At 36.3% G+C, this 24,712-nt stretch overlaps 1 protein-coding gene across 1 annotated transcript in view; it reads left to right on the forward strand.

Annotated features, from left to right (window-relative positions):
• Positions 1-24,369, forward strand: part of GLIPR1L2 (GLIPR1 like 2) — a 31,201-nt gene extending 6,832 nt beyond the window's left edge. Inside the window, exons 4-6 of the mRNA XM_045463773.1 lie at positions 14,785-14,870; positions 23,062-23,088; positions 23,172-24,369. Of these exons, the coding sequence (XP_045319729.1) occupies positions 14,785-14,870; positions 23,062-23,088; positions 23,172-23,560 (502 nt within the window). The 3' untranslated portion in view covers positions 23,561-24,369. The remainder of the gene's footprint in view (positions 1-14,784; positions 14,871-23,061; positions 23,089-23,171) is intronic.
• Positions 24,370-24,712: the final 343 nt, after the last annotated feature.

The raw sequence follows: 24,712 nt of genomic DNA on the forward strand, positions 1-24,712 counted from the left end.
GAAGTAGGAGTTGAGGTAGAAAGTTAGGTGACAGCTATACCAAATAGTATACCATAAGCCATGTTAAGGATTTTGGAATTTATTCTAAGTAATGGCTAAGCCATTGGAAAGTCTTCAGCACGTGAGTGACATTATCTTATCTATGTTTTGAAAAGAACACTTAAAAAAATTATCCTTGCTGTTGTGTTAAGCATTGAGTATAGGGAAATATGAGTTCAAAGAGGAAAGCAGGTGCCTGGGTGGTTCAGCCCGTTAAGTGTCCAACTTCAGCTCAGGTCATGATCTCACAGTTTGTGAGTTCAAGCAAGCACGGAGCCTGCTTCGGGTCCTCTGTTCCCCTTCTCTCTCCGCCCCTCCCCCACTTGTGCTTTCTTTCTCTCTCAAAAATAAATAAACATTAAAAAAAAAGACTGTTTCTATATGACAGGCTATAGACTATGATTGGTTCTTTTCTTTTTAAGTAAGTTCTATACCCAGTGTGGGGCTTAGGTGCATGCTCTATTGACTGAGGTAGTCAGGTGCTCCTAGACTATGGTACTAGGGTTTTAGCATGCACATTGATTTTCTATTGTTGCACAATAAATTAGTACAAATGTAGTGACTTAAAACAGCACCCATTTTTTATCAAACAGTTCTATAGACTGTAAGTTCACGCACAGTGTGGCTGGATTCTCTGCTCAGGGTCTCAAAGACCAAAATCAAGAACTTGGCTGAGTTCTTATCTCTAAAGCTCTAGGGAAGAATCTACTTCAAGCACATTCCAATTGTTAGCAGAATTCAGTTCAATGTGGTTGTAGGACTTGGACCCCATTTACTTCCTGGCTTTCAGCCAGAGGTTGCTCTCAGCTTCTAGAGGCTGCCCACATTTCTTAACACAAAGCTCCCACCATCTTCAAGTCAGCAAAACCTTCCCATTGTTCAAATCTCTGACTTTTCTTCTGTGACCAGCCAAAGAACACTCTCTGCTTTTAAAGTGCCCAAATGATTGAGTGAGGCACACCTGGATAATTTTCCTATTTTAAGGTCTATTGTGCCATATAACATAAATTATTAATAATGGAAGTAAAGTTTATCATATTCACTGTCCCGGGAATTATGCAAGGCTTGTACGCCAAGGGTAAGGGGTTTCGTGGTCCATCTTAGAATTTTACCTACCATAGCATGGAAATTGAGAGGAGAGGTCAGTTTCTGGATATATTATGAAGGTGGAGCTAATAATACCAGTTGATGTATTTGACTTTAGGGATAAATGGGATATAATAATCTAAAATGATACCTGTGTCTTTAGTTTGAACAGCTGGATGAATAATGATGCCATTAACTCAGATAGGCAAGAACAGGAAATGTGTTTTATGTTTGGACATATTAGGTAGAAATACAAATGTGGGAAATGAAATGAATCATGAGAAGTAAAAAGTTCTGTGAAGGACTGGGATAGAATTCAAGTAGAGGCAACTACTGGTATAAAGGCCCTGAGGTAGAAATAAGTTACAGTCTTGAATGAGATCACCTTATGAGAGAGTGAGTATGGAAACTTAATTTAAGGATGAACTCCTAGAGCACTGCAGTATTTCAACTTTAGGCAAAGGAGATAGTGAAGTAGAATGAAGAGAGGCTAACAAGATAAGTGGGAAACCAAAACAGTGCTGGTAAGCGTCCTTGGAAGCCAAGTGAAGAACAGGAGTCAATATGACCAAAGTGGTTAACTGTATGAGATGCCTCTGAAAAAATGAAAAGCATGAGGAAGGAAAGATGACAGTTTCATTTGACAAGATGAAGGTATTTGGGGACCTTAATAACAGTGGTGAATGCAGGGGTATTCCATAACTCCAGTGGTAAGATGAAGCTACATGGTAGGATTACTCTTCTTTCCACTCACTGTCTGGTAGGCTTCTTTGTCTTGAAATTTCTACCAACCATTTTTCTTTTGATACAAATATTGGCAAGTTTGCCCTGTGAAGGATCTAGGTTAGAACATATATTGGTAAACTCAGTTCAAGTTTTATTTGATATGTACTCAAAATAGGCAGTCATAGCTGTCTTTCTTAAGAATAGTTGGTACGAAAATCAATCCATCATAGTATTAGGAAATACTAAGTAAAAATGAATATAAGAGAGCCAAACTAAAAATTGAAACATATAGTGGGCTGAATGGTGGGTCCCCAAAAAGTAGATCCAGGTCCTAATTCACAGAATTGTCACTATTAACTTACATGGCCAGAGTGAGTATTGTCTTATCTGGCAAAAGATGTGATCAAGATAAGAATCTTGAAAGGAGGAGCTTATCCTAGAATATTCAAGTGGCCCTAAATGCAATCACATATATTCATGTAAGAGAGAGGGAAAGCCAGATTCAGCACTAGATACACGGAAGGAGAAGAAGCAAAGGGATCATGAAGAAGAGGTTAGAGTGACATATCCATAAACCAAGGAACTTCTGGAGCCATCAGAAGCTGGAAGAGCCAAGGAAATCTCCCCAGGAACCTTTGGAGGGAGCACAGTCCTGCCAACACCTTGGTTTTGGACTTCAGGCCTCCAGAACTATGAGAATAAATTTCTGTTGTTTTAAACACCCAGTTTATACTAATCTGTTAACGTAGTCACAAGAAACTAATACAGAATGGAAGAATAAAACAGATTTGGCCATAGAGAAAATATAAATCAATGACAACCTTGAAATGTTCTCTCAGAACACAAAGATGAAGAATAAAAGTCAAAATATATATTAAAAAAGAAAGGAAATATATAGGGCAGATAAATCTATATATTGGTGCTCCTAAAGAACAGAGAAGAATAATTGGAATGTATATAATCACCAAAAAATAAAATAAAATAAAATCTTCCTAATCTATAAAAATACTCATATAGGGGTGCTTGGGTGGCTCAGCCAGTTAAGCCTCTGACTCTTGGGGCACCTGGGTTGTTCAGTAGGTTGAGCATCCAACTTCAGCTCAGGTCATGATTTCATGGCTCATGAGTTCAAGCTCCACATGGGGCTGTATGCTGACAGCTCAAAGCCTGGAGCCTGCTTTGGATTCTGTGTGTGTCTCTCTCTGACCCTCCCAACTTGTACTGTCTCTCTCTCAGAATAAATAAATAAACTTAAAAAAAACTCATAAGGTATTAGAAAAAGTGAGCTGAAACAATATTTACACATACCATTTTCTAGTAATTATTCTTCAGTTTCAAAGATAAGACTCATATATATATTTCTAAATAAAATAAAACAAAGTAAAAACTTTAAAATATTAATTAGATTAGCCTTGAACTCAGTTATTAGAGTGGGTACAAAGATGACACTGATAATTTAAGCTTAAGTGATAGGTAATTTTATTAACTAGTCTAGGAAAAGATGTAGTGTGGAGAAAAAGGATTTTTGGACATATTGCATCTGTAGGTGACTGTAGCATCTCTTATTTAATTAAACATACATTTGTAGTAGATGCACCAAACACTGACTTAGACAAGAGAATTCCATATTTCTTACATAGTGTTTATCCTAAAAACACTTATTCTCTGTTGGGAAGGAAATATGTAAAAGCAACATTAGCCAAATACATGCACATATTTATATTTTAAATAGAAAGGAGTTGTAAAAATAGGTATGAAATCATAGAAACAATTAGCCTGAATACAGATTTAGAAGCAGTCAGCTTTGGTGCATAGATGATGTATATTAGAGGGGGAAAGAGGTCAATAGGGAAGGTTAGAGATCTGGGCTTGAGGAAAATGACTTGAATCTAATGCTACAAGAGGTAAATGGTAGTGTCCAAAAGTATTCAGTGCAGAAAATTTTCCTTATTTAATAGGTAAGGAAATAGAGTCAGGCAGGTCATGCCATTTTCTTTATTTCATAAACAGCTAGAATATATTTTTCCCAGCCTCCCTAGAAATTTGGTGGGACCACGTGACTGAGCTCTGGCCACTTTCAGACTTAGCCTTTAAAATTTTCCTACATGATACTTCCCACTCTTGAACTTATGTCATCTGCTCTGGTAGAAGATTCAGTTGTTCTAGAGGGTGGCAGAGCCACAGGATGAAGTACGTGAACCAGTGCCCCAGAGGAAAGCTCTCTTTTACCACTGCCAGCACCTATATACTTCCGTGCCATGAATTCTGCCTACCATCACATGGAAATGGTGAGGAAAGTTCAGATGAGTATATAGTTTGAATTTGGAGCTAATAATACCTGCTGATTGATTTAAGTTTAAGGGTGAACAGAATAGAATAATCAAGGATGCTATCTATGCCTTTAGTCTGAGCAGCTGGATGAATGGTGATGCCATTAAATCAGATAGGGAAGCCTCTCCAATGAGTAGACCTTGAGGGAAGATCAAGTGTGCTGTTTCAGACACAGTAGGTAGACAAATGAATGTGGGAAATGTAAATGAATCATGAGAAGGAGTTAGTCAGATGAAGGTCTAAGATAGGTTTCTAAGTAGTAAGAACTGCAGAATTTTCGGTTTTTGCATGAGATCCGTTTTGAGTCGGGGCAGAAATGAGTCTGTTTTACATGAGATCACCTTGTGAGAAAGTAAGTATGGAAAATAGAACGGAAGAGACTTGAAGACTAAGTTTTACATCATTACAGTATTTCAACTTCAGGCAAAGGAGTTGTCAAAATTGTTTAAAGAGAATCTAGTGAGGTAAGAAAGAAACTAGAACTGTCCTGGCATTTAAGAAAAAAAGCATTTAGAGTTACTTTCTCATCAGTCTCTTTTTATTATGTATTATGTATGAGGTGGTTCTTTTTCTATGCTTTTCTACACACATCATAATTTATGATTCAATGATATACATACTGTAATCATTTTAGACATTTTGAATAGCAGGTTAAATACATTAAGTGCAAACAATGCATATAACCATTTGAAGTGATGAGTATATGAAGAGCTAAGATAAGTTCACAAATGTTCAGTGACAGCCATATCATATTCAGGGCCTGGATGTAATTTTGAGACACCATAAATGTTAACATGGATCTCAATTGCAGAGATGTTAAAATATGAAAATATGTGTATATTAGAATTATGAAATACAGTACATCACTGAAAGAAGAGCTCTATAGAACAAGATCTATCTTTACTATATATGATAAAAAAGTTATAAAATAATATTTTATTCACAGTTAAGTACAATTATTTCATATTTTAAAATATTGTCTGTGAAGCACTAAATTTGATTTTATGAACTATTAATGGTTTGTGACTTGCAGTTTGAAAAATAATGCCAATTTAGAACACTATTCTTATATAGATGTTTGGCAGTAAAGAGAAGAAAAATAGGGTCAGTGTGTAAAGTTGGATGAAAGCTGTTTTTTTATAACTTTGGTTGAATTTTTATAAGCTAAAGAAAGCCACCAATTAAAAGAAAGTGGTAGAATATATTAGTATATATGAAGGAAGGGGGAGGAATTAAAGAGCAAGTTCTATATGGAAAAAAGTAGGAGGAGAGAATTATAAGAAAAGTAAATGTAGAGAAATCTTAATAGTGAATATTTTTCTTCCTTTCTTGCTCAGTGGAGCTCATGAGGGTTAATCTATTTCATTGATCTTTTGCAAGAAAAGATTTCATATTTATTCATACTTTATGATTCTGTTGTTTTCTATTTTATTTTGAGATATTCAATCTTCTGAGTGTTTTTTAGGAGTAGAGGCTGTTATATGTTGCTACTTTTGTTAAGGTATACACATTCCTATATCTTTAATCCTGTTAATATTGAAGATATTTACAGTTATATATTTTCCTCTGATTAGAATTTTTGCTTAACCTTTGTATTTTGTGATATAGCCTCTTTATCATTGCTTTCTGTGGACTGTAATTTTAGGTCATTTTAATAAAATATGTTCAATACTTGATACATAATCATGATAGAAAATTCAAAGCTACAAGGAGAAAGTAATGTTCCCATTTCTGTCTTCCATTTACTCTCCCCAATATTTTATCCTAAGAGATATATTCTGTGCATATACAAAAGTACATCTATCTTCATGTGTGTGTTTCTGTAACTCAAACTGAAGCACAATACACATTCTGTGGCATTCTTTAATTTTTTTTTAACTTAGTGATATGTACTTGAAGTCTTTTCATTTGAGTACATAAGGAGTTTCCAGGGTTTTTTAAAAAATATTTTTACAGTGTTTTTGTTTGTTTGTTTTTGTTTGTATTTAATGGTTGTGCAAAAGTTTATTTAAACAATGCTCTCCATTTGGTGGATATTTACTCTATTAGCTTTATTTCAAGCAATAATTATGCAAGTAGACATGTAGTTCTCACATGAGTTAGTATCATACTAATATGATTTCATAGTCATGGGATTACTAGGTCAATAAGGATATGTACTTTTAATTTGGATAGATATTATAATCTATTCATCATAGTCACACTGTGTTTCTAAAACAATTTTTTATATCAACATATGAGTGTGACTATTTTTCTGTTCCCTTGCTAACATATTTTCAAACATTTTGCTATTTACTGCTATGAGTTCAGTATGTTTTAATTTTCACCTCCTATTTTACATGAGTTTAGGTATCCTTTTTGTAAGTTTCAGAAAATTTGGATATCATTTTCTGGGACCTGGCTGTTCCTATACATTCACTATTTTTTTCTTAAGTTCTTGGACTTTTGTTTTCAATTGTAAGAGTGTTTATTTTTTTTTTTTAATTTATTTAACGTTTATTTATTTTTGAGACAGAGAGAGACAGAGCATGAACAGGGGAGGGTCAGAGAGAGGGAGACACAGAATCCGAAACAGGCTCCAGGCTCTGAGCTGTCAGCACAGAGCCCGACGTGGGGCTCGAACTCACCGACTGCGAGATCGTGACCTGAGCCAAAGTTGGCCGCTCAACCGACTGAGCCACCCAGGCGCCCCCAATTGTAAGAGTGTTTAAATAGCAAGAAAATTCGCTCTTTCATATAATGTCACTTCCAAATATTTTCCCAGTTTGATATTTCATTTTTTACTTTATTTTTAATGCAATTTATTTTTTCCAAAAAGAATTATTTTGTTATTGGAAAAAAATGTATCAATACTTTTTTTTCATGGGTTTTGAGGTGTGAGTCATACTTAGACACAACTTCCCAAAGTATTATTATTCCACATTTTCTTCTAGAAATTCTTTATCTTTTTAACTTTTAAATATTTGGTCCACTTTGCTGTTGGACATTATGTAAGCTAGTGTAAGAATTAGTCTCCTGATTAAAATAACTCTAAAGACCAGACAAAACATATAAGATAATTGCCTTCAGGCATTACAAAATAACCAGTACAGGGCTATGATCTTTGCAAATAGACAAGAACTTAATGTGAAGCCTATATTTGCCTTGGCTTTCTCTCTGAGAGAATTCTCCAAACCACAGCCAGAGAAACAGAAGCCAAGGAAAGGATGTATTGTTTTCTGGGCAAAGGAAATATCAGTGTTTATTGATGTTAAGATGCCTCATATTTAGGACTAGGATCCCAAAGAGTAGGGGGCTGCAAAGAAAGACCCCAAAGGTCTATAAAAATTGCTTTTGGGTCCTTCAATTCCTAAGCTATACATCTCAAGGCAAGATTCTGGGAAGATTAGGTAGGAACAGTTGCTTGGAAACTGATGGCCTGCACAGCTGTGCAGTGCTGAGAAGACACAGCTGCAGTTTGGGCCCAGCCAAAACCGAGAGATACTGGTCAACAGCCTGGGGCCTTACCAAACAGAGCAAAAAAGTCTAGAAAATATTCATCGCACAAGCTGCGCAGTGCTGAGAAGACACAGCTGCAGTTTGCGCCCAGCCAAAACCGAGAGATACTGGTCAACAGCCTGGGGCCTTACCAAACAGAGCATAAAAATCTAGAAAATATTCATACATTTGATTATTTACAGATTTAAAACTCATTTATGGCTATAGAAATACCATAGATCTAGCCAAAGAAAAAATAATATACTGGGAAAATATAGTTGTATAATATATGGCAGAGTTAATCTTCTTAATTTACAAAGAATTCATACCAAAAAAAAAAAAAAAAAGAGATACAACCCAGAAGAACAACATGCAGAAGATATTAACACGTCATTTACTGGAAAAAAAAATGGTTATTAATCATACAAAAAGATATTCAATCTCACTTATATTGAAGTAATTCAAGTAAAAGCAAAAATGAGTGATGACTTTTCACTCATCCATCTGAGAAGATAGAAAAGCTTAACTGATACTCTGAACATGTGAGGGGAGAATAAATTGGTACAATCTTTCTGGATTTGGCAAAATTACAAAATTTAAAATATGCTTACCTTTTGATCTTGTAATCCCCATATTAGAATTTTATGTTATTAATATCTTCATGAAAATTGGCCGAGATATATATACAAGGATACCCATTCTAGCCTGTTTTAATAGCATAAGACTGCAATAAAACAACTAATGACTCCAGTAATAGCAGACTGAGCAATTAATTTACTCTACATTATTGTGTAGCCTCTGAAACTACTGGTATCTTTATGTACCAATCTCACTTGTTAGATGAAAAAGTAAGAGCAGAACAATAATAAGATTGAGTCTTTTTGTTACAGTAGCTAGCATGATCAGAAACTAGAGTGATTTAGTCAGAGAGAAGTGGGAAATTTCAGTTAGGTAAGTAGCTGTGCTCTACTAGTCATTCAGAGACACGGGTTGCTCCCATCTTGTTTCTTCACCATTCCCTGAGGGCGGAGTCTTTGTCTGCAAATCAAATCCAAGTCACAGATGAGGACTAGCTCGAGCTCAGAGTAAGGGAAAAGAAATATGTTGGTGGAATGACCATCTCTTAAAGCACAGATGAGAAGTGATGTGCATCACTGCTATTTCCATTCCATTGAATATAAAATTGATCACATGACCACATCTGAGCTGCAAGGGAAGTTGGGAAATGTAACGAGGCTAGCCATTAATGTGCCAAGCTAAAATACTGTTATTTTAGTATTTTAAGAGATATTTAGATTGACAGCAGTCTATCACAATATATAAGTACTGAGAATTTTTGTGGGAAAAAAAACCTTATTTCTGATAGGAATCATAAGAAGCTGTTAAACAGAAGTTACCTTTGGGGAGACATATGGAAAGTGAAGGATGGAGACATTTTCTCCCTTAAGGTTGCCCTTTTCTTCTTCCTCCTTTCCACCATCTACTTACAAGTATTATACATGTATTACTTTTACTTATTTATTTACTTTAACATCAACAAAGGATATATCGACTGAGATGGGAGAAGTATTTGAGACATTTTTAGAAAGGGTTTGTAGGTCATTGTATTAAGTAATGAGAGGAAATCGTCAAGGAAGATTCTCAGAATTATGATTCAGGCATGACTGATATTGCCATTAACTGCAATGGTGAACAGTGAACTTTTAAGGAGGGAAGATGATGGATTCCATCTTGAATATAATGAATTTGAGTTGGCTGTGAATTACCTATTTGAGATGTTCAGTAAGCAGGTGGTTATATGGGTCAGAAGCTCATGAGGCGTGGCATAGACAAATATTCGGAGTGCCAAAGTACATACAGTAATTGAAATCATGGGCATAAATGCGATTGCCTGGTGAGAGAGGATAGAGTGAGAAGAGAAGAGGACCTCCAGAATGCCATACCAACATTTAAAGGCAGTTAAAGAGAGAGAAAGTGGGAGGGGGAACCTAAGAGTGGCACACAGGCAGGAGAAAAAACAGAAGAGTATGGTATCACAGGAGGCATGGGGGAAAGAATGTTTTTAGAAGGTAGTAGTAGTAGTCCAAAATTTCTAATTCTAAGAGATCAATTAAAGTAAGGACTTTAAAATATCAAATTAAAAAGAAGTTAATTGATAAACATACTAAATGTAATTCTTTAGAAATATGATCTTTCATGTCAATATTTAAACAGGCTCACATCTTTCCCACTTTGAAAACAAAGCAAAATAATAACAACAATAAAACAGCCCTCAATTCATTCCAAGCTGGCATCAGTTTCTTCTGCTCCACAGAAATGGTTCTTTTGTGTTTATCAATGTGATATATATTGCATATATGTATGTATATGTATATGTATATGTATATGTATATGTATATGTATATATAAAGATACAAGTTCCTGAGAAGATGGAATGGTATTAAAGAGACTGGCGTTAGAAAGGAAGACGGGCATTTCTTCAGTTGTATTAGAAAGGAAAGAAGAAGGGAATAGGTATATTTGTCATACTTAGTGACAGAAAATTTCTCATGTTCCAAGCTAACGGTTATTATGTGTCACTGTGAAGTAGGACAGACAGATCATGTCCTAAGAATAAAGGGGGAGACAATGAAGCTGGAATTTTGAAGGTTGGGAAGGTTTTAAATAGTTATTATGGAAAATGAGGGAGGAAGCTGACTAGAGAAACAAAAGGATTCTCTACCTAGTGTGATGATTTTTCTCCAGCAGTACCCACCAGCCCTGAAGCAGACATAGAGCATGTGGACAGTAAGATTCTGTCATTTTTTCCAACACTGGGGTTTTGTCAGGTAGACATAAAGGAAAACAGTGCAAGAGAGTTTTAGAGTTTTAGCCAGATAATAATATGCAACGGAATTAGACCTGAGCTGTATGGAGAAGAGACAACAGTATATAGATAGGGAGAAAATAGGAGAGTAAATAGACTTGGAGTACCAGTGAACTTAATGGAGAAGTGTAGCAGGAGTAAATGAGTGAGCAAACTGGAAGAATAGGAGGCTACAGTCAGGGAATGGAATGTGTTACTTTGTGAGTTCAGAAGTGGGAGTAACTTTAGGGGATAACAAGATCCAGAGTGTGGCTACAAAAGTGACAATTATGGAGTATTGGGAAGTTTTGAGATGGTAAAAACATTCAGTAACAGACCAAGTTATTGGATGAATTATCTATAAGCATATTGTAATCATCTATGTCCCAAATTCTAGGACAAGGACAATTTTGGCTGAAAAGGTAGATAGTGACTGACCCAGGTGCCAAAATTAATAAGGAGGCATGATCAGGGTTACCTGGGTGGCTCAGGTGGTTAAGCTTCAAACTGCAGCTCAGGTAATGATCTCGAGGTTCGTGAGTTCGAGCCCTGCGTGGGCTCTGTGCTGACAGCTCAGAGTCTGGACCCTGCTTCAGATTCTGTGACTCCCTCTCTCTCTGCCCCTCCCCCACTCATTCTCTCTCTCTCTCTCTCTCTCTCTCTCTCTCTCTCTCTCTCTTTCTCTCTCTCAAAAATAAATAAACATTTTTTAAAAAGGAGGCATGATCAGAAGGAAGATGGTATCTTGAGGAGGATTAGAGGATGGTGCAGCTAAACAATATCCATCTCAAAAGAGCTTTGTTGGTATTTAACTCTGGTGCCTAGATCCATGGGTGCAAGATGTGGAAGCGAAGGAGGAGATGTGACCAACTGAGTCTTATGGAAAGCAGTATAAAGTAAGGTAGCTTTGCACATACAGGGATAATTTGAGGCAAAAATACCCAACAAGATTCATGCTTTTCTTGACCTTAAATAAGTCCATATAGTCATGGAGTTTTAGCAAAGACAGATATATGAGCTGTATCAGAAGGAGAGCCAGATAGGATTGCTAAAAGATAACCTACCTTGCTGCTTACTACATTTCAGTTTTCTGTAGCTAATTGGGATAGATCTTTAAGTCTTCTTTGGAAACGTATAGATGTCTAGGTATGAACCAGAAGCCAGTATTGTGGTATTTCTCAATGATACGTGGAGGTAGTGAAAGTGAAAAGAGTTATTGGAGGTGGTCTAGTTATTTTGGCTGTGTGAGATGGAAAAGTCAACACCTGTTTGATGCACTCTGCCATTATTCTGTGGGCAGTCTTTAGGCAAGATGAGTTTTGTACATGGAAAACTTGGAAGAGAAAAATTTGCCTACAAATTGTAATTGCTAAATTGTCAATCCATGGAGCTGGATTACTTCCTTCATAAACAAAGTGGTGGCAGATACAGGACTAGTGAAGGCAATAAAAGTTTCTTTCTTTTTTAAGTTTCTATATGTATTTTGAAAGAGAGAGACTGTGCATGCAAGTGGGGGAGGGGCAGAGAGAGAGGGAGAGAAAGAATCCTAAACAGGCTCCACACTGTTAGTGCAGAGTCCAATGCAGCACTCGATCCCATGAACTGTGAGATCATGACCTGAGCTGAAATCAAGAGTTGTACACTTAAGGGGCACCTGGATGGCTCAGTCAGTTAAGCGTCCAACTTTGGCTCAGGTCATGGTCTCGGGGTCCATGAGTTCAAGCCCTATGTTGGGCTCTCTGCTGACAGCTCAGAGCCTGGAGCCTGCTTTGGATTCTGGATCTCCCTCTCTGTCCCTCCCTTGCTCACTCTCTGTCTTTGTTTCTCTCTCTCTCTCTCTCTCTCTCTCAAAAATAAATAAACATTTAAAAAAATAAAAAATAAAGAGTTAGATAATTAAGCTGAGTCACCTGAAAGTTTCTGTCACCACCAGAATTGCGTTGATTTTGAAACAATATAGATCTACTATAAAATTTGAGGGGTGCCTGGGTGGCTCAATTGGTTAAGCGTCTGACTTTGGCTCAGGTCATGAACTCACAGTTGCGAGTTCGAGCCCAGCATCAGGCTCTGTGCTGACAGCTCAGAGCCTGGAGCCTGCTTCAGATTCTGTGTGTCCCTCTCTCTCTGATCCTCCCTTGTTCATGCTCTCTCTCTCAAATAAGTAAATAAAGATTTAAAAAGATAAAATGAAATTAATAAAATAAAATTTGAATAATGGTCTTCTAATGGACTTAGGATTGGACATGGGTATAGTTACTCATTGGGCCACCCAGGCAACATGTCCTTATCTAAGTCCTGGACACAGGTCCTATAGATGAAGGTATGGTCAGATATCAGTCTGAAAAATGTCCCAGAGGGCTGTTCAGTCTTGACTTAGAGAAAGCAAATACCTAAAAATAGAGAAATGTGACTGCTTCTTCAGGTACTGCTTGGACAGCTGTGAAATTTCAATGGACATTGCTGGTTATAGGTACTTACCTGTTGTTTTCTCCTAATCCAGCCCAATAATTCCAATTGCAGTTGTGGAATTGTATAGATTCAGACTTGATTTAGGCTAGACTTCTCAAAACTCAGAACAAGAGGAAGATTGGCATGGGAGAGTATTAGTCTGGCATTTCTGGCCATATAATATAAATAGTGATATGAAATTCAAATCTTTGAAAAAAGAGGGCCCATTGTATTCTAGCATGATGTAAATTTATTTATTTTGATTGATTGATACATTTATTTATATATATTTCATTTATTTATTTGCCTTTCCAAAGTTATTCTAGGCTATAGTCATCAGACATGATCATGGGGTGATTGGCCTATGCTGCAGGTTTTAAAGGTAGTCTTTGTAGTGAGTAGCATTTTGTATAGGTTCAAGGGCAGGGGTCCTCCGTCCCTGTGTCTAAGGACAGGAAAAGTGCTGCTTTTGTATTGGAGGCATCTATTTCAGTGATAAGGGATTAGGGCAAGAAATGTAGGCTAGGGTGTCGGTAAAGGTGAGTAGATCAATTCTTGAATTTTTGAAAGGCTAGTGTTCTGCTAGGATCAAACAAAATGCATCTCTTCCTTGAAATGGTTTTATAGTGGAACAATGACATTAGAGAAGCAATACCTGATCTGCAAATAACTATAAACCTCTGGATGTCTTTGATGGACTAGAAAGCTTGCCATTCATGGGTATCATATACCTTATTGGGTATCACCAAAAACTTCTGATAAGATATGACTCAGAAATTTGATATTCAGGTTTTTGAATATGTGTTTCTTAGGTTTCACCCTTCTTCCAGATGGCCCAGAGTGACCAAACCAGGGGCATATGTGCCTAACATTTGTTTTTATAGTTTCCAACTACACACAGAATTTAAAATCCTGTTTAAATAACCAGGATTAATGACCCTCTGGTCACTAAAAAATATCATTTCCCTGCCTGTCTTTCTTCTTTCTTAACCTAAATCCTTCATATAAGCTTCCCAATTCATATCTACTTTGGAGCCTCTTTTTTTACCTAGCTCTAGGAAATTGATGTAATAATTTCTCACTTCTTCCCCCTGTTCCTTACAATGGATTAAACCAAATTTTTAAAATCCACTTTAATTTATTTGCTTGTTTATATATTTACATTTTTTTTTTAATTGAGAGAAAGAGAGAAAGCAAGTGAGCGAGGGCAGAGAGAGAGAGGAAGAAAGAGAGAGTGAAGTAGGACTCACCTGAAGCAGGGTTCCTGTTCACCCAAAGCAGGGCTGGAGTTCACCTGATGCGGAACTCTAACTCACAAACCATGAGATCATGACCTGAACTGAAGTTGGATGCTTAACCGATTGAGCTACCACGGCTCCCTATATTTATGTATTTTTAAAGCAGACCTCTAAGTAAGCCAAGCAGCTGGGTCTTTGGGACAATAGGCATTTCAGAATTTTGCAAACTCATCAGAAATTTAATATATCATTTCTATAGAACTTTTAATACATTTGTACCAAGCAGAAAGCAATTAATTATAAAACATTCTATAACATCATTTTGAAAGGAAAATTTTGCTACAAACTAAAATGAAAGCAACATTAAAACTAACTCATTTAAATTATACTACTTTGTTTCAAGGACATGGGAATTCAGAGACAATTTTCTTAGGGGAAAAAAGGAGATTACTGAAATTTCCAGTTTCAGTACTTTCTAGAGTCCATTTTCTTAGTTAAATCACTTTTATAACCTAACTAAAAATTGGTAACCATGCTATTTAAATGATGAGATTTGAGACTTTTTTTAACTAAATGTTTTCTGCTTTTTTCTAGAGGATCTCTGTCGAGAAGGCCTTATACACCAGGAATAGTTTGTTCTCAATGTAGCAGATATGACAGATGCACAGATTTTCTATGCAGTAAGATAAAGAAAATAACTTAAACATAAAAAATCCATAACACATTCTATGATAAGAAAAATGAAGTGTTGAACACTGGTTTTTCATTGTCACATTAATATTGTTCTTTTGACCAGAGGGGTGTTATTATATTATTAAAAGAGGGTTGAAATAGGTTCATCTTTAGATTTTTCTAGACTTCACAGCTATTTCTGCCCTCTCTTACCCCTGTTTTTGCCTTTGGAGACATACCACAATGTCTGAAAGGAAGAATGAGAACAAACAATTTCCCCCTGAAAACACTTCCCAGCTAATTCCTGAAATAGTAGCCTGTTTGAAAATGACTGCTCTAAAGGATAGGATGTTCTAAAATATTTATAGAAAGAAAAGAAGTAAAGTAGTTTAATAGCCTTTTATTTTAGTCACCCCCCCCCCAAATATTCAAAAGATGAAAGTAGAAAATACGTTTGGTTAAATTTTTCGTTCAGTTTTTCCAAACATGAGAGCATATAAAGTATAACTATCCCTGGAACATATGGTGCTTAGAAGAATGTACTAAGGGATAAAGTCAGACACTAAGGGACACATTGTGATTTTGTGATAAAGAAACTAATGGACAATTTCATCATAATGCCACAGCTGAGATGAATCCACCCTAACATTTTTGCCCTTATTTCACTTGAATCAAGACGCAAAATCTTGCTCTTCCTCTTCCCCTTTTCTTTCTCCTTCTAAAAAATTCAATTCTAACACCATTAGGTAGGTCAGAACAAGGGAGGCATCCACATAGAGGGTCACAAGATGTGACATATTAGAGCCTAAGCAGAATGACAAGGGATTCATACACAGTGCAGTGGATATGAGAAAACAGCCTACGCAGGGTTAGGACAGTGTCTGCATAGGGGTATGGCCTTGAATAGAAAGTTAGAGCCCCTTTGGAGAAAGTGAGCCATCCATGTATGAGGTCAGGCTTGAGTTTTCAGAGACAACAGGATGAAGGGTTTCCCGTACCCAGACAGCTCAGTATGTGGTATCTGAGCCCAAGTATGTGGAAGAGAGCATCATCATGGGGTGGGAGTAAGAAGCCTGGCATAGAGTATCAGAGACTGAGCAGGTAAAGACTGCATCCACAGAGGGGTGGTTTGGCACTGGTTGTTGGAGCCCAAGCAAAATGAGGAAAGGGTTCACATATAGGAGTGCCCTGACAAAGAGGTATTAAAACCTACACAGGTAAGGGGGCAGCCATGTTTAGGGACAATTTTACATGAAGTGTCAGAGTCCAAACTAGGTGAGGAAAGCTTTAGTGTAGGTGAGGTGGCCTGCATGGGAGGGGTCAGAACTCTAGTAGAGTAAGGAGGGAATCTACACACTGGAAAAGCCCAAAGCTGGGTTTCACAGTCTGAGCCAGGTAGGAGGGGATCCAAGTGGAGGATCAGCCTATAAGTTGCCAAATTAAATACAGGATGCCCAGTTAAATTTGAAATTCAGGGTAAACAAAAAAAAATGTTTTTAGTATATGTATCTTCCAAATACTGCATGGGATATACTTACCCAAGAATTTCTTTGTTATTTTCTGCAATTTGAATTCAACTAGGCATCCTACATATTTTTAAAAATTTTTATTTAAATTTCGGTTAGTTAGGGGCACCTGGGTGGCTCAGTTGGTTAAGCATCCAACTTTGGCTCAGTGAATTCAAGCCCCACATCAGGCTCTGTGCTGACAGTCAGAGCCTGGAACCTGGATCAGATTCTGTGTCTCCCTCTCTCTCTGTCCCTCCTCTGCTCATGCTTTATCTCACTCTGTCTCTTAGAAATAAATAAACAACAACAACAAAAAATTTTAATTTCAGTTAGTTAACAGTGTAGTATTAGTTTCAGGTGTACAATATAGTGATTCCACGCTTCCATACAACACCCAGTGCTCACCAAAGTGCCTCCTTAATCCCCATCACCTATTTCACCCATCCCCTCATCCACCTCCCTTCTGGTAGCCATCAATTTGTTTTCTATAATTAAGTGTCTGTTTCTTGCTTTGCCTCTCTCTTTTTTTCCCCTTTGCTCACTTGTTTTGTTTCTTAAGTTCCACATATGAGAGAAGTCATATGGCATTTTTCTTTCTCTGACTGACTTATTTCACTTAGCATAATACTCTGGAACTCCATTCATGACATTGCAAATGGCAACATCCTATATTTATATTTGCTAAATGTGACAACTCTACCAGCCTGGTGTAGGGTGTAAGAGTGCAAGCAGGGTGAGGAGGCACCCATGTAGAAGAGAGGGGAGAAGGAATAATGAGGACTGGAGATATACTGAGGGGATTGATCAAATTTACAAATAGGTTAAGGATAATGGGCACCAGTTTTCTCACTGTCAGAGGATGGAGTATAAATATGTAAAGGAAGAAAACAAGCATGAGTCTTGTGATGACTTGGAACTAGAGGTATTTGAACTTAAGGATTTCAATAAATATAAATAATCATAGTTGTAAATATTTGTATATGTGTGTACCTACATGCATATATTCCCTAGCTCTGGGATGGCTTTGGAGCAATGGCTTCCCACTCCCAAAGGAATGAGCACAGCTAGCACCCAGATCTTGGTTTCCAAATTCAGGCCTTCACTAAAAAAAACCAGGGCTCACTGGAGAAAGGTTCCAAGGCTTTGGAAAATATAAGATAAACCCAGACCATCTTTTTATACTCGTAAACAAAGAAGTAAGTGCTCAAAGAGTGACAGGGACATATAGGAAAATAGACACACAAGGACACAGAATCCACTTTAAAGTGCTCTCTGTGGTCAAATCTGGGATGATTAGAGTACTGAAATAATAATAGTAATTGATTAGAACTCATGGGATACAACAGGAAACTATGATTCATACTGATATAAATTAATAAACGAATAAATTAGAAGTTCGACGAGGAACAATGTATTAATAGTTCCAAAGTAACTCCCCATAAAAGTACTTAATTACTAATGGGAAAATAATTTTACAACAGAGCAGTTTGGCAGACACCACCCTAGTAAAGTGACCAATGTGAACATCATCAGCAATGGGAAAAATTAAAAACAAAACCAACCAAACAAACAAACAAACCTGCACCACCTGAGAGGATGCAAGGAGAAAAACACAGCATCACTACTGGGGTACTCCTGCCAAAGATGCACAACCAAATCCAATCACAGAGAAGCATCAAATAAATCCAAACTTCAAATTTGTTGAGAATTTGTCTGCAAAATAACTAGCATGCTATCTTCAAACAATGTCAAGATCATGAATGTCAAATAAAAAGTGGAGCACTGTCCTAGACGAAAGAAAATAAAGACATGAAAACTAAATGCAATGCAATTTTGAACATGATCTTTTGTTACAAAGGACAGTATTAGCACAGCTAGTAAAAAATTGAATGAGGTCCAAATATTAGAAGGTAGTAATGTAACAATGTTAATTTCCTGATTTTGTTGGTTGTGTTATTGTTATGTAGAAGAATATCCTTGTTTGTAGGAAATACTAAGTATTCCAAGATGATAAGGTATCATATTGGCAACTTGCATTAAGATGGTTCAAAATAAAAGTTATTTGTACTGTATTGCAACTTTTTTCTAAGTGAGGGATTCTTTTAAATTAAAAAATATTTTTAATGCAAAATCTAAGGAAAGCAAATCAATTTGAAGTTTTTTGTTACAGTCCAGGGGCGAGATGAGGTTCCTATTTGAGTATTTATGAGAGAAGTAGAGATAATGAGACAAATTTGATTAATATTTATGGGGCAAAACTAGCCAGTCTTGGAGACTAATTTGATATAGTGATGAGAAAAAAAAAGAGAGTCAAATATAACTATCAGGTTTGGTGGAATTGAGATATGAATTATATGAAGAGAGGAAGCTATGGAAAATAGATAATGGGTTTTTGTTTTTTTTTAATTTTTTTTTTCAATGTTTATTTATTTTTGGGACAGAGAGAGACAGAGCATGAACGGGGGAGGGGCAGAGAGAGAGGGAGACACAGAATCGGAAACAGGCTCCAGGCTCTGAGCCATCAGCCCAGAGCCTGACGCGGGGCTCGAACTCACAGACCGCGAGATCGTGACCTGGCTGAAGTCGGACGCTTAACCGACTGCGCCACCCAGGCGCCCCTAGATAATGGGTTTTGATCATCATTAGCTTTAAATACCTGTTTAACATCTGAGTAGATAAGACTAGTAAGTTTAGGGTACAGAACAGGGCTCTATTTCAGAATCATTAGCATATAGACAACACTAAAAATATAAAAATGGAAGAACTCACCCAGGTACAACACATAGAGAAAGAACAGTATGCCAAGAATAAGATCCTAGGGGGAAAAACGAGAAATATTGGAAGAGAATGGGGGAAACAGTGGAAGAGGGACAAAAAGAAGAAGATACCCCAGTGTAACCTTTTATTAAAGTGTGCTTATTGAATTGACAGTATGGGAGATTGTTAAGTCTGGGTTTCAGTGTCTGAGCAGGGTAGGAGGGGGTCCAAGTGGAGGATCAGCCTGAAGGTTGCCAGATTAAATACAGGATGCCAAGTTAAATTTGGGTTTCAGGTAAGCAAAAGTATTTTTAGTACATCTCAAATATACTAATGAAGAACTGAAAGTCAAATTGAAAACAGCACATGGAATCAAAAATGCTGAAAAACACAGTCAGGGATATGGAGGTCTTTAAAAGTTAAAGAGAAAATTATAGGGGCGCCTGGGTTAAGCATTGACTTCAGCTTATGCTGGGTTCAGCATTGACTTCAGTCGGTTAAGCATTGACTTCGGCTCAGGTTATGATCTCACAGTTTGTGGGTTCAAGCCGCGCATCAGGCTCTGTGCTGACAGCTCAGAGCCTGGAGCCTGCTTTGGATGCTGTGTCTCCCTCTCTCTCTCTGCCCCTCCCCCACTTGTGCTCTGTCTCTCTCTGTCTATCAAAAATAAATAAATGTTAAAAAATTTGTAAAGAGAAAATTATAAATAGGCACTGATAAATCAGATTCAACATGTGAATAATTGGAGGCCCCAAAGAACAGAACAAAAATAATAGAACAGAAAATAAAGCTATAGATAGATACAAATATTTAAAGAAATAATAAAAATTTCAGAAATAGAAGTTCTTGAATCTAAACATTGAAATGCCTACTATCGAATGTAAACTGGTGCAGCTATTATGGAAAACAAGGGGAGGTTCCTCAAAAACTTGATAATAGACCACATGATCCAGTAATTCTGGATTTAAAGCAGTAATTCTACTTCTGGGTATTTATTTGAAGAAAATGTAAACACTAACTCATAAAATATATATATGCATCCACATGTTCATTTCAGCAGCATTTACAATAGCTAAGATATGAAACTCATATCTTGTGTCCATTGATGGATGAATGGATAAAGAACACGTGATACACACACACACACATACACACACACACACACACACACACACACTGAAATACTATTCAGCCATATAAAAGAATGAAAATCCTTGCCATTGGTGACAACATGGGTGACCCTTATGCTAAGTGAAATGTCAGAAAAAGAAAGATACCATTATGATCTTACTTACATATAAAACAAACAAACAAACAAACAAACAAAAACCCAAGCAAACACAAAAAACCAAGCTTATAGATATAAAGAACAGATTGGTTGGTTGCCATAGGTGGAAGTTAGTGGTGGGCAAAATGGGTAAAGAGGTCAAAGGTACAAACTTACACTTCTACTTATAAAATAAATAAGTCATGAGAATGTAATGTACAGCATATTGACTATACTTAATAATAAGGTATTGCATATTTGAAAGTTGCTAAGAGAGTAGAACTTAAAATTTCTCATCACAAGAAAAAAACATTTGTAACTACATACGATGGCAGGTGTTCACTAGATTTATTGTGGTGATCATTTCATAATAAATACAAATATTAAATCATTATGTGGTATACCTGAAACTAACATAATGTTATAGGTCAATTATACCTCAATTTAAAATAAGTAAATAAAATAAAAACAACCTTGTATAGATAAAAAGAAAGAAAGAAAATGCATACTATGTGCCAGGAAAAAATGATGCCAAATAGTCTCCATTTAGACACTGCCTAGTGAATTAGAGGAAAAGAAAGACTCCTTTAAGTATCCAAACCAAAATATAAAATAGTTCATTAGAGTTTAATAGTCTGGGTTGAATCAGGAAAACAACCACTTTAAATATTCAGACAGTATAGCGTTAACATAGAATAGAGAGCTTTCATGAATGGTGGAAACTAGAAGAGCACAGATCACAGAAGTTGCCATGAAAAGGCAAAGAAACTGTAGTTAAAAGGTCAGGGAAGCAGACACTGAAGACCTCCTTAGCCTGAAGCACCAAAACAGGTGGTTCTCAAAAGCTTACCAGAAAATTTGAGAATCTTTGAGAAAGCTCCCACTAAACAGTCTCAGCGTTTGGCAGCAAAGCATTTTTCCCATCCTACCAAGAAGCCACTGTGAATCTCACATCTGTTCAGGTATCTGGGTAACAACCACCTCGGGAGAATAATGGTCTCCACTTCTCTTAAATCTTCCAAATTTCACTTGCATTCCTGTCATTGGCAAACTCTAACCTGAAGCTATACAGAGAAAGGGATTCACAGAAAGGTAGTTAGTGCCTGGTTTCAAGGTTGACTTTCTGCCAGTGTGGTAGAATGCTGCTTTGGCAATTAACAATCCTTCTTGGGGGTGTGGGTAGTTTGGCTGGAGTCAAACTTTTCTACAAGAACAGTCAATGCTAAAAGATAGTGCAATAATGACTATATCTATATTGCCCTTAATGCTGTACATAAATTTAGGCAAACCTATTATTCAAGTACAAGGAGACAGACAAATGTTGTGGGAACATGACGAAACTTGTGGTACATAGTTCTTCATGAGAACTTTCTCAATAAACCCCTAGAGGATGGCTTTCACCAGAAAGAAGAGATGAGTGGAAACAGAAAAGCTGCATTGAAAGAACTATCCATAAACATTGAATCTTAATTGATAGACAAAGATTAAAACTAATCTGAAGTCTGTAATTATTTTAAAAAGTAAATACAATAAATTTGGCAATATACAAATGATATAATTAATAAAATTTGGGAGAAGAAGAGAAGGTAGAAAATGTGCTTAATTTCTTCATCTTTTATAGCCAGGGGCCAAAAGATATTATTTAAAGCTGATAAATGAAACAATAGTATTTAAATATTCAATCAAGTACAAAAGTAAGAGTGTAATCAATGAAGATTAGTGATGACAAATGAAAGTGTAAATAAGAAACATGCTAATTACATCATTGCTCAAACTGATCACATATATGGAATGAAGTAGAGAAAATATAGACTGTGCGGTAAAAGATTTTTTTAAAGGAGCTCTAAAATAGAAATCATTACATAAACTATGAAGTAAAATAAGACCAAGCACAAAAGGCTAAAATAACCTCAAAGAACCAGTAGGTCAGTTCATTTCTAAAGTTGTCTGAAGAGTGATTTCTAAATTTTCTTGTAAGGGTAGTGTCAGTTGCAAGACAAAACCTCTTGGTTGCCATTGGGTTCTGTCTGTGTGAGAACTCATTTATCCTCACTCTCCTTCCTAATGGAATCCAGGAATGATTGTCTTATTGTCTCTGCCCCAGTGAGCAGAGGAAAAGAAATTTATTTCCTGAAAAGTATTATGATAGCATTGGGCAAGATAGCAAAAACAATGAGTGCCAGGCTATGGAATTAACTTTCCTATCTAAGAAAGGAAGAGCAACTGAAAGCTTCTGAAAATAAGAATTAAATGAGGAAAATGAGTAGATTCAGATGATTAATTTGGAATGATCTGGGGGGAAAAAGAGAGATGCAAGTAAGAGATATTATAGAAGCCTAGAATGTTGAAGCCAGAAAAATTTTTAGAGGACAGAAGTGAAGTGATTCGTATAAGGGGACAATGATTTAGAAACAGAATTAGTAATAGAATCCACATGTTCTCATTCCTATACTTCTATGTTCTCTCTAGCAGACGAGGCTGACTTTTACTAATGGAGAATACATTATATTTTATGATGGGCTACTGGTTGAAGGAGGCACATCAAAGATGGCAGCATGATGCTTGACAACTAGGAGAATGATATCATTATTTTTAGAAAAATTATCTTATTTCTAGGGAAAGAAGGAATATTATGTAAGTCTTTATGGACTTTCTTTTTCTTTTTAGGTAATGCAGATCGTGACCAAGCCATATGTATGTATTGTTGTCCTTTATTTCTTAGACAGTTTAACTACTTTATGTGGAAATCCAGCTTTCAATTGCTTCTTTATTTACAGATTACCGATTTTGGTATCCAAGATGGGAAGTTCCCCGGCCAATTGTGTGTGACCCACTGTGCTTATTTATTTTCTTTCTGAGAACACTGTGTTTTTCAGTATGTGTCATAACTGTTTTGATAATACAGTCTCGGTTTCCAAATATATTATTGGAGAAAGAGATGCTATTTTCCCCCGAAGTAGTTGAAATAGAGCCAGAAAAGGTAGAGGAAAAGGAAGAGGGGATAAAGGGAGAGAAGATGAAAAAGAAGGAAGAGGACAAGGGAAAGGAGAAAGAGGAAGTGAAGGAAGAGGAAGATAGAGAAAAGGAAGAGGAGGAGGAAGAGGAGGAAGAAGAAGGGGAGGAGGAGGAGGACGAGGAAGGGGAAGGGGAAGATTTAACTCCATGATAGGACAAAAGTATAATACCAAAAAAAAAAAAAAAAAAAAAAAGGTGGGGGAGAAATAAAACACTAAGCTTTAACAAAACAGGATATGTACAAACCACTACTACAATAGGTTTTATTTTCTTATTCTTATTCAACAATTTAAGTTTGAAAAACATAGAAACAAATAAAAAAGCATATTATTTTATAGTACATATTATAAAACAAGCTCTGGGACACTGAGAACAGATAAAGATGTGATGATAGAAATACTAAAAAAGACTTGACTAATCTAATTGGTCTTAAGATTTTACTGTGTTATCCTTATAAAGGAAGGAATTCCTATTTTCTAAATATGTTTCTATCTCTGTGTTTTAAATATTTCTTAAATAGGTTAATAAGTTTCTCAAGTATTAAGATTATACATGTAATATGCTTAGGATTGTTCCAACTCAAGATAACCATTTAATAACTTTTGGTTTTGTTGTTTTCATCATTACTATTATAGCTATTTTTGGTAGTGGTGATGATGGTGGTGATACTGATCAATATGATCAAGGCATGTGATATCAAGGCATTGAATATCATTGTATATATTTGTACTGTATGTGTTTGAAATAGTTTAAGTGATAGTTGTACATGCTGTTAGGAGACAAATTTTTATTTCTATTTCATGCTTACTATTTCATCAAAGCCTTGTTGTAATTCTTTCCAGGCTATATAATTTGTTGCCACCAAAGGCCAATAATTGTCAAAAGTTTAATTATTTGTGATTGAGCAACCTGGCTGCTTCCAAATTTATGTGGTAAAATAAAATAAAATTTAAAAAGTTATATACTTGTAGTTATTCAATATGTACAGTAAAAGTTCACAAATTGGTGCGGCACCTGAGTGTCTCAGTCATTTGAGCACCCGACTTCAGCTCAGGTCATGATCTCACAGTCTGTGGGTTCAAGCCCCGCGTCGGGCTCTGTGCTGACAGCATGGAGCCTGGAGCCTGCTTCAGATTCTGTGTCTCCCTCTCTCTCTGCCCTTCCCTCACTCATGCTCTCTCTCTCAAAAATAAATAAACATTAAAGTGTATTTATTAAAAGAAAAAAGTTCACAAGTTAGTAATATAAATTAAGTTTTTTTTATTTTGAGAGAGAGAGGAAGAGAGAGAATCCCAAGCAGCAG

The sequence above is a fragment of the Leopardus geoffroyi genome, chromosome B4, assembly GCF_018350155.1.
Source record: "Leopardus geoffroyi isolate Oge1 chromosome B4, O.geoffroyi_Oge1_pat1.0, whole genome shotgun sequence".
In the NCBI taxonomy this organism is placed as follows: domain Eukaryota; kingdom Metazoa; phylum Chordata; class Mammalia; order Carnivora; family Felidae; genus Leopardus; species Leopardus geoffroyi.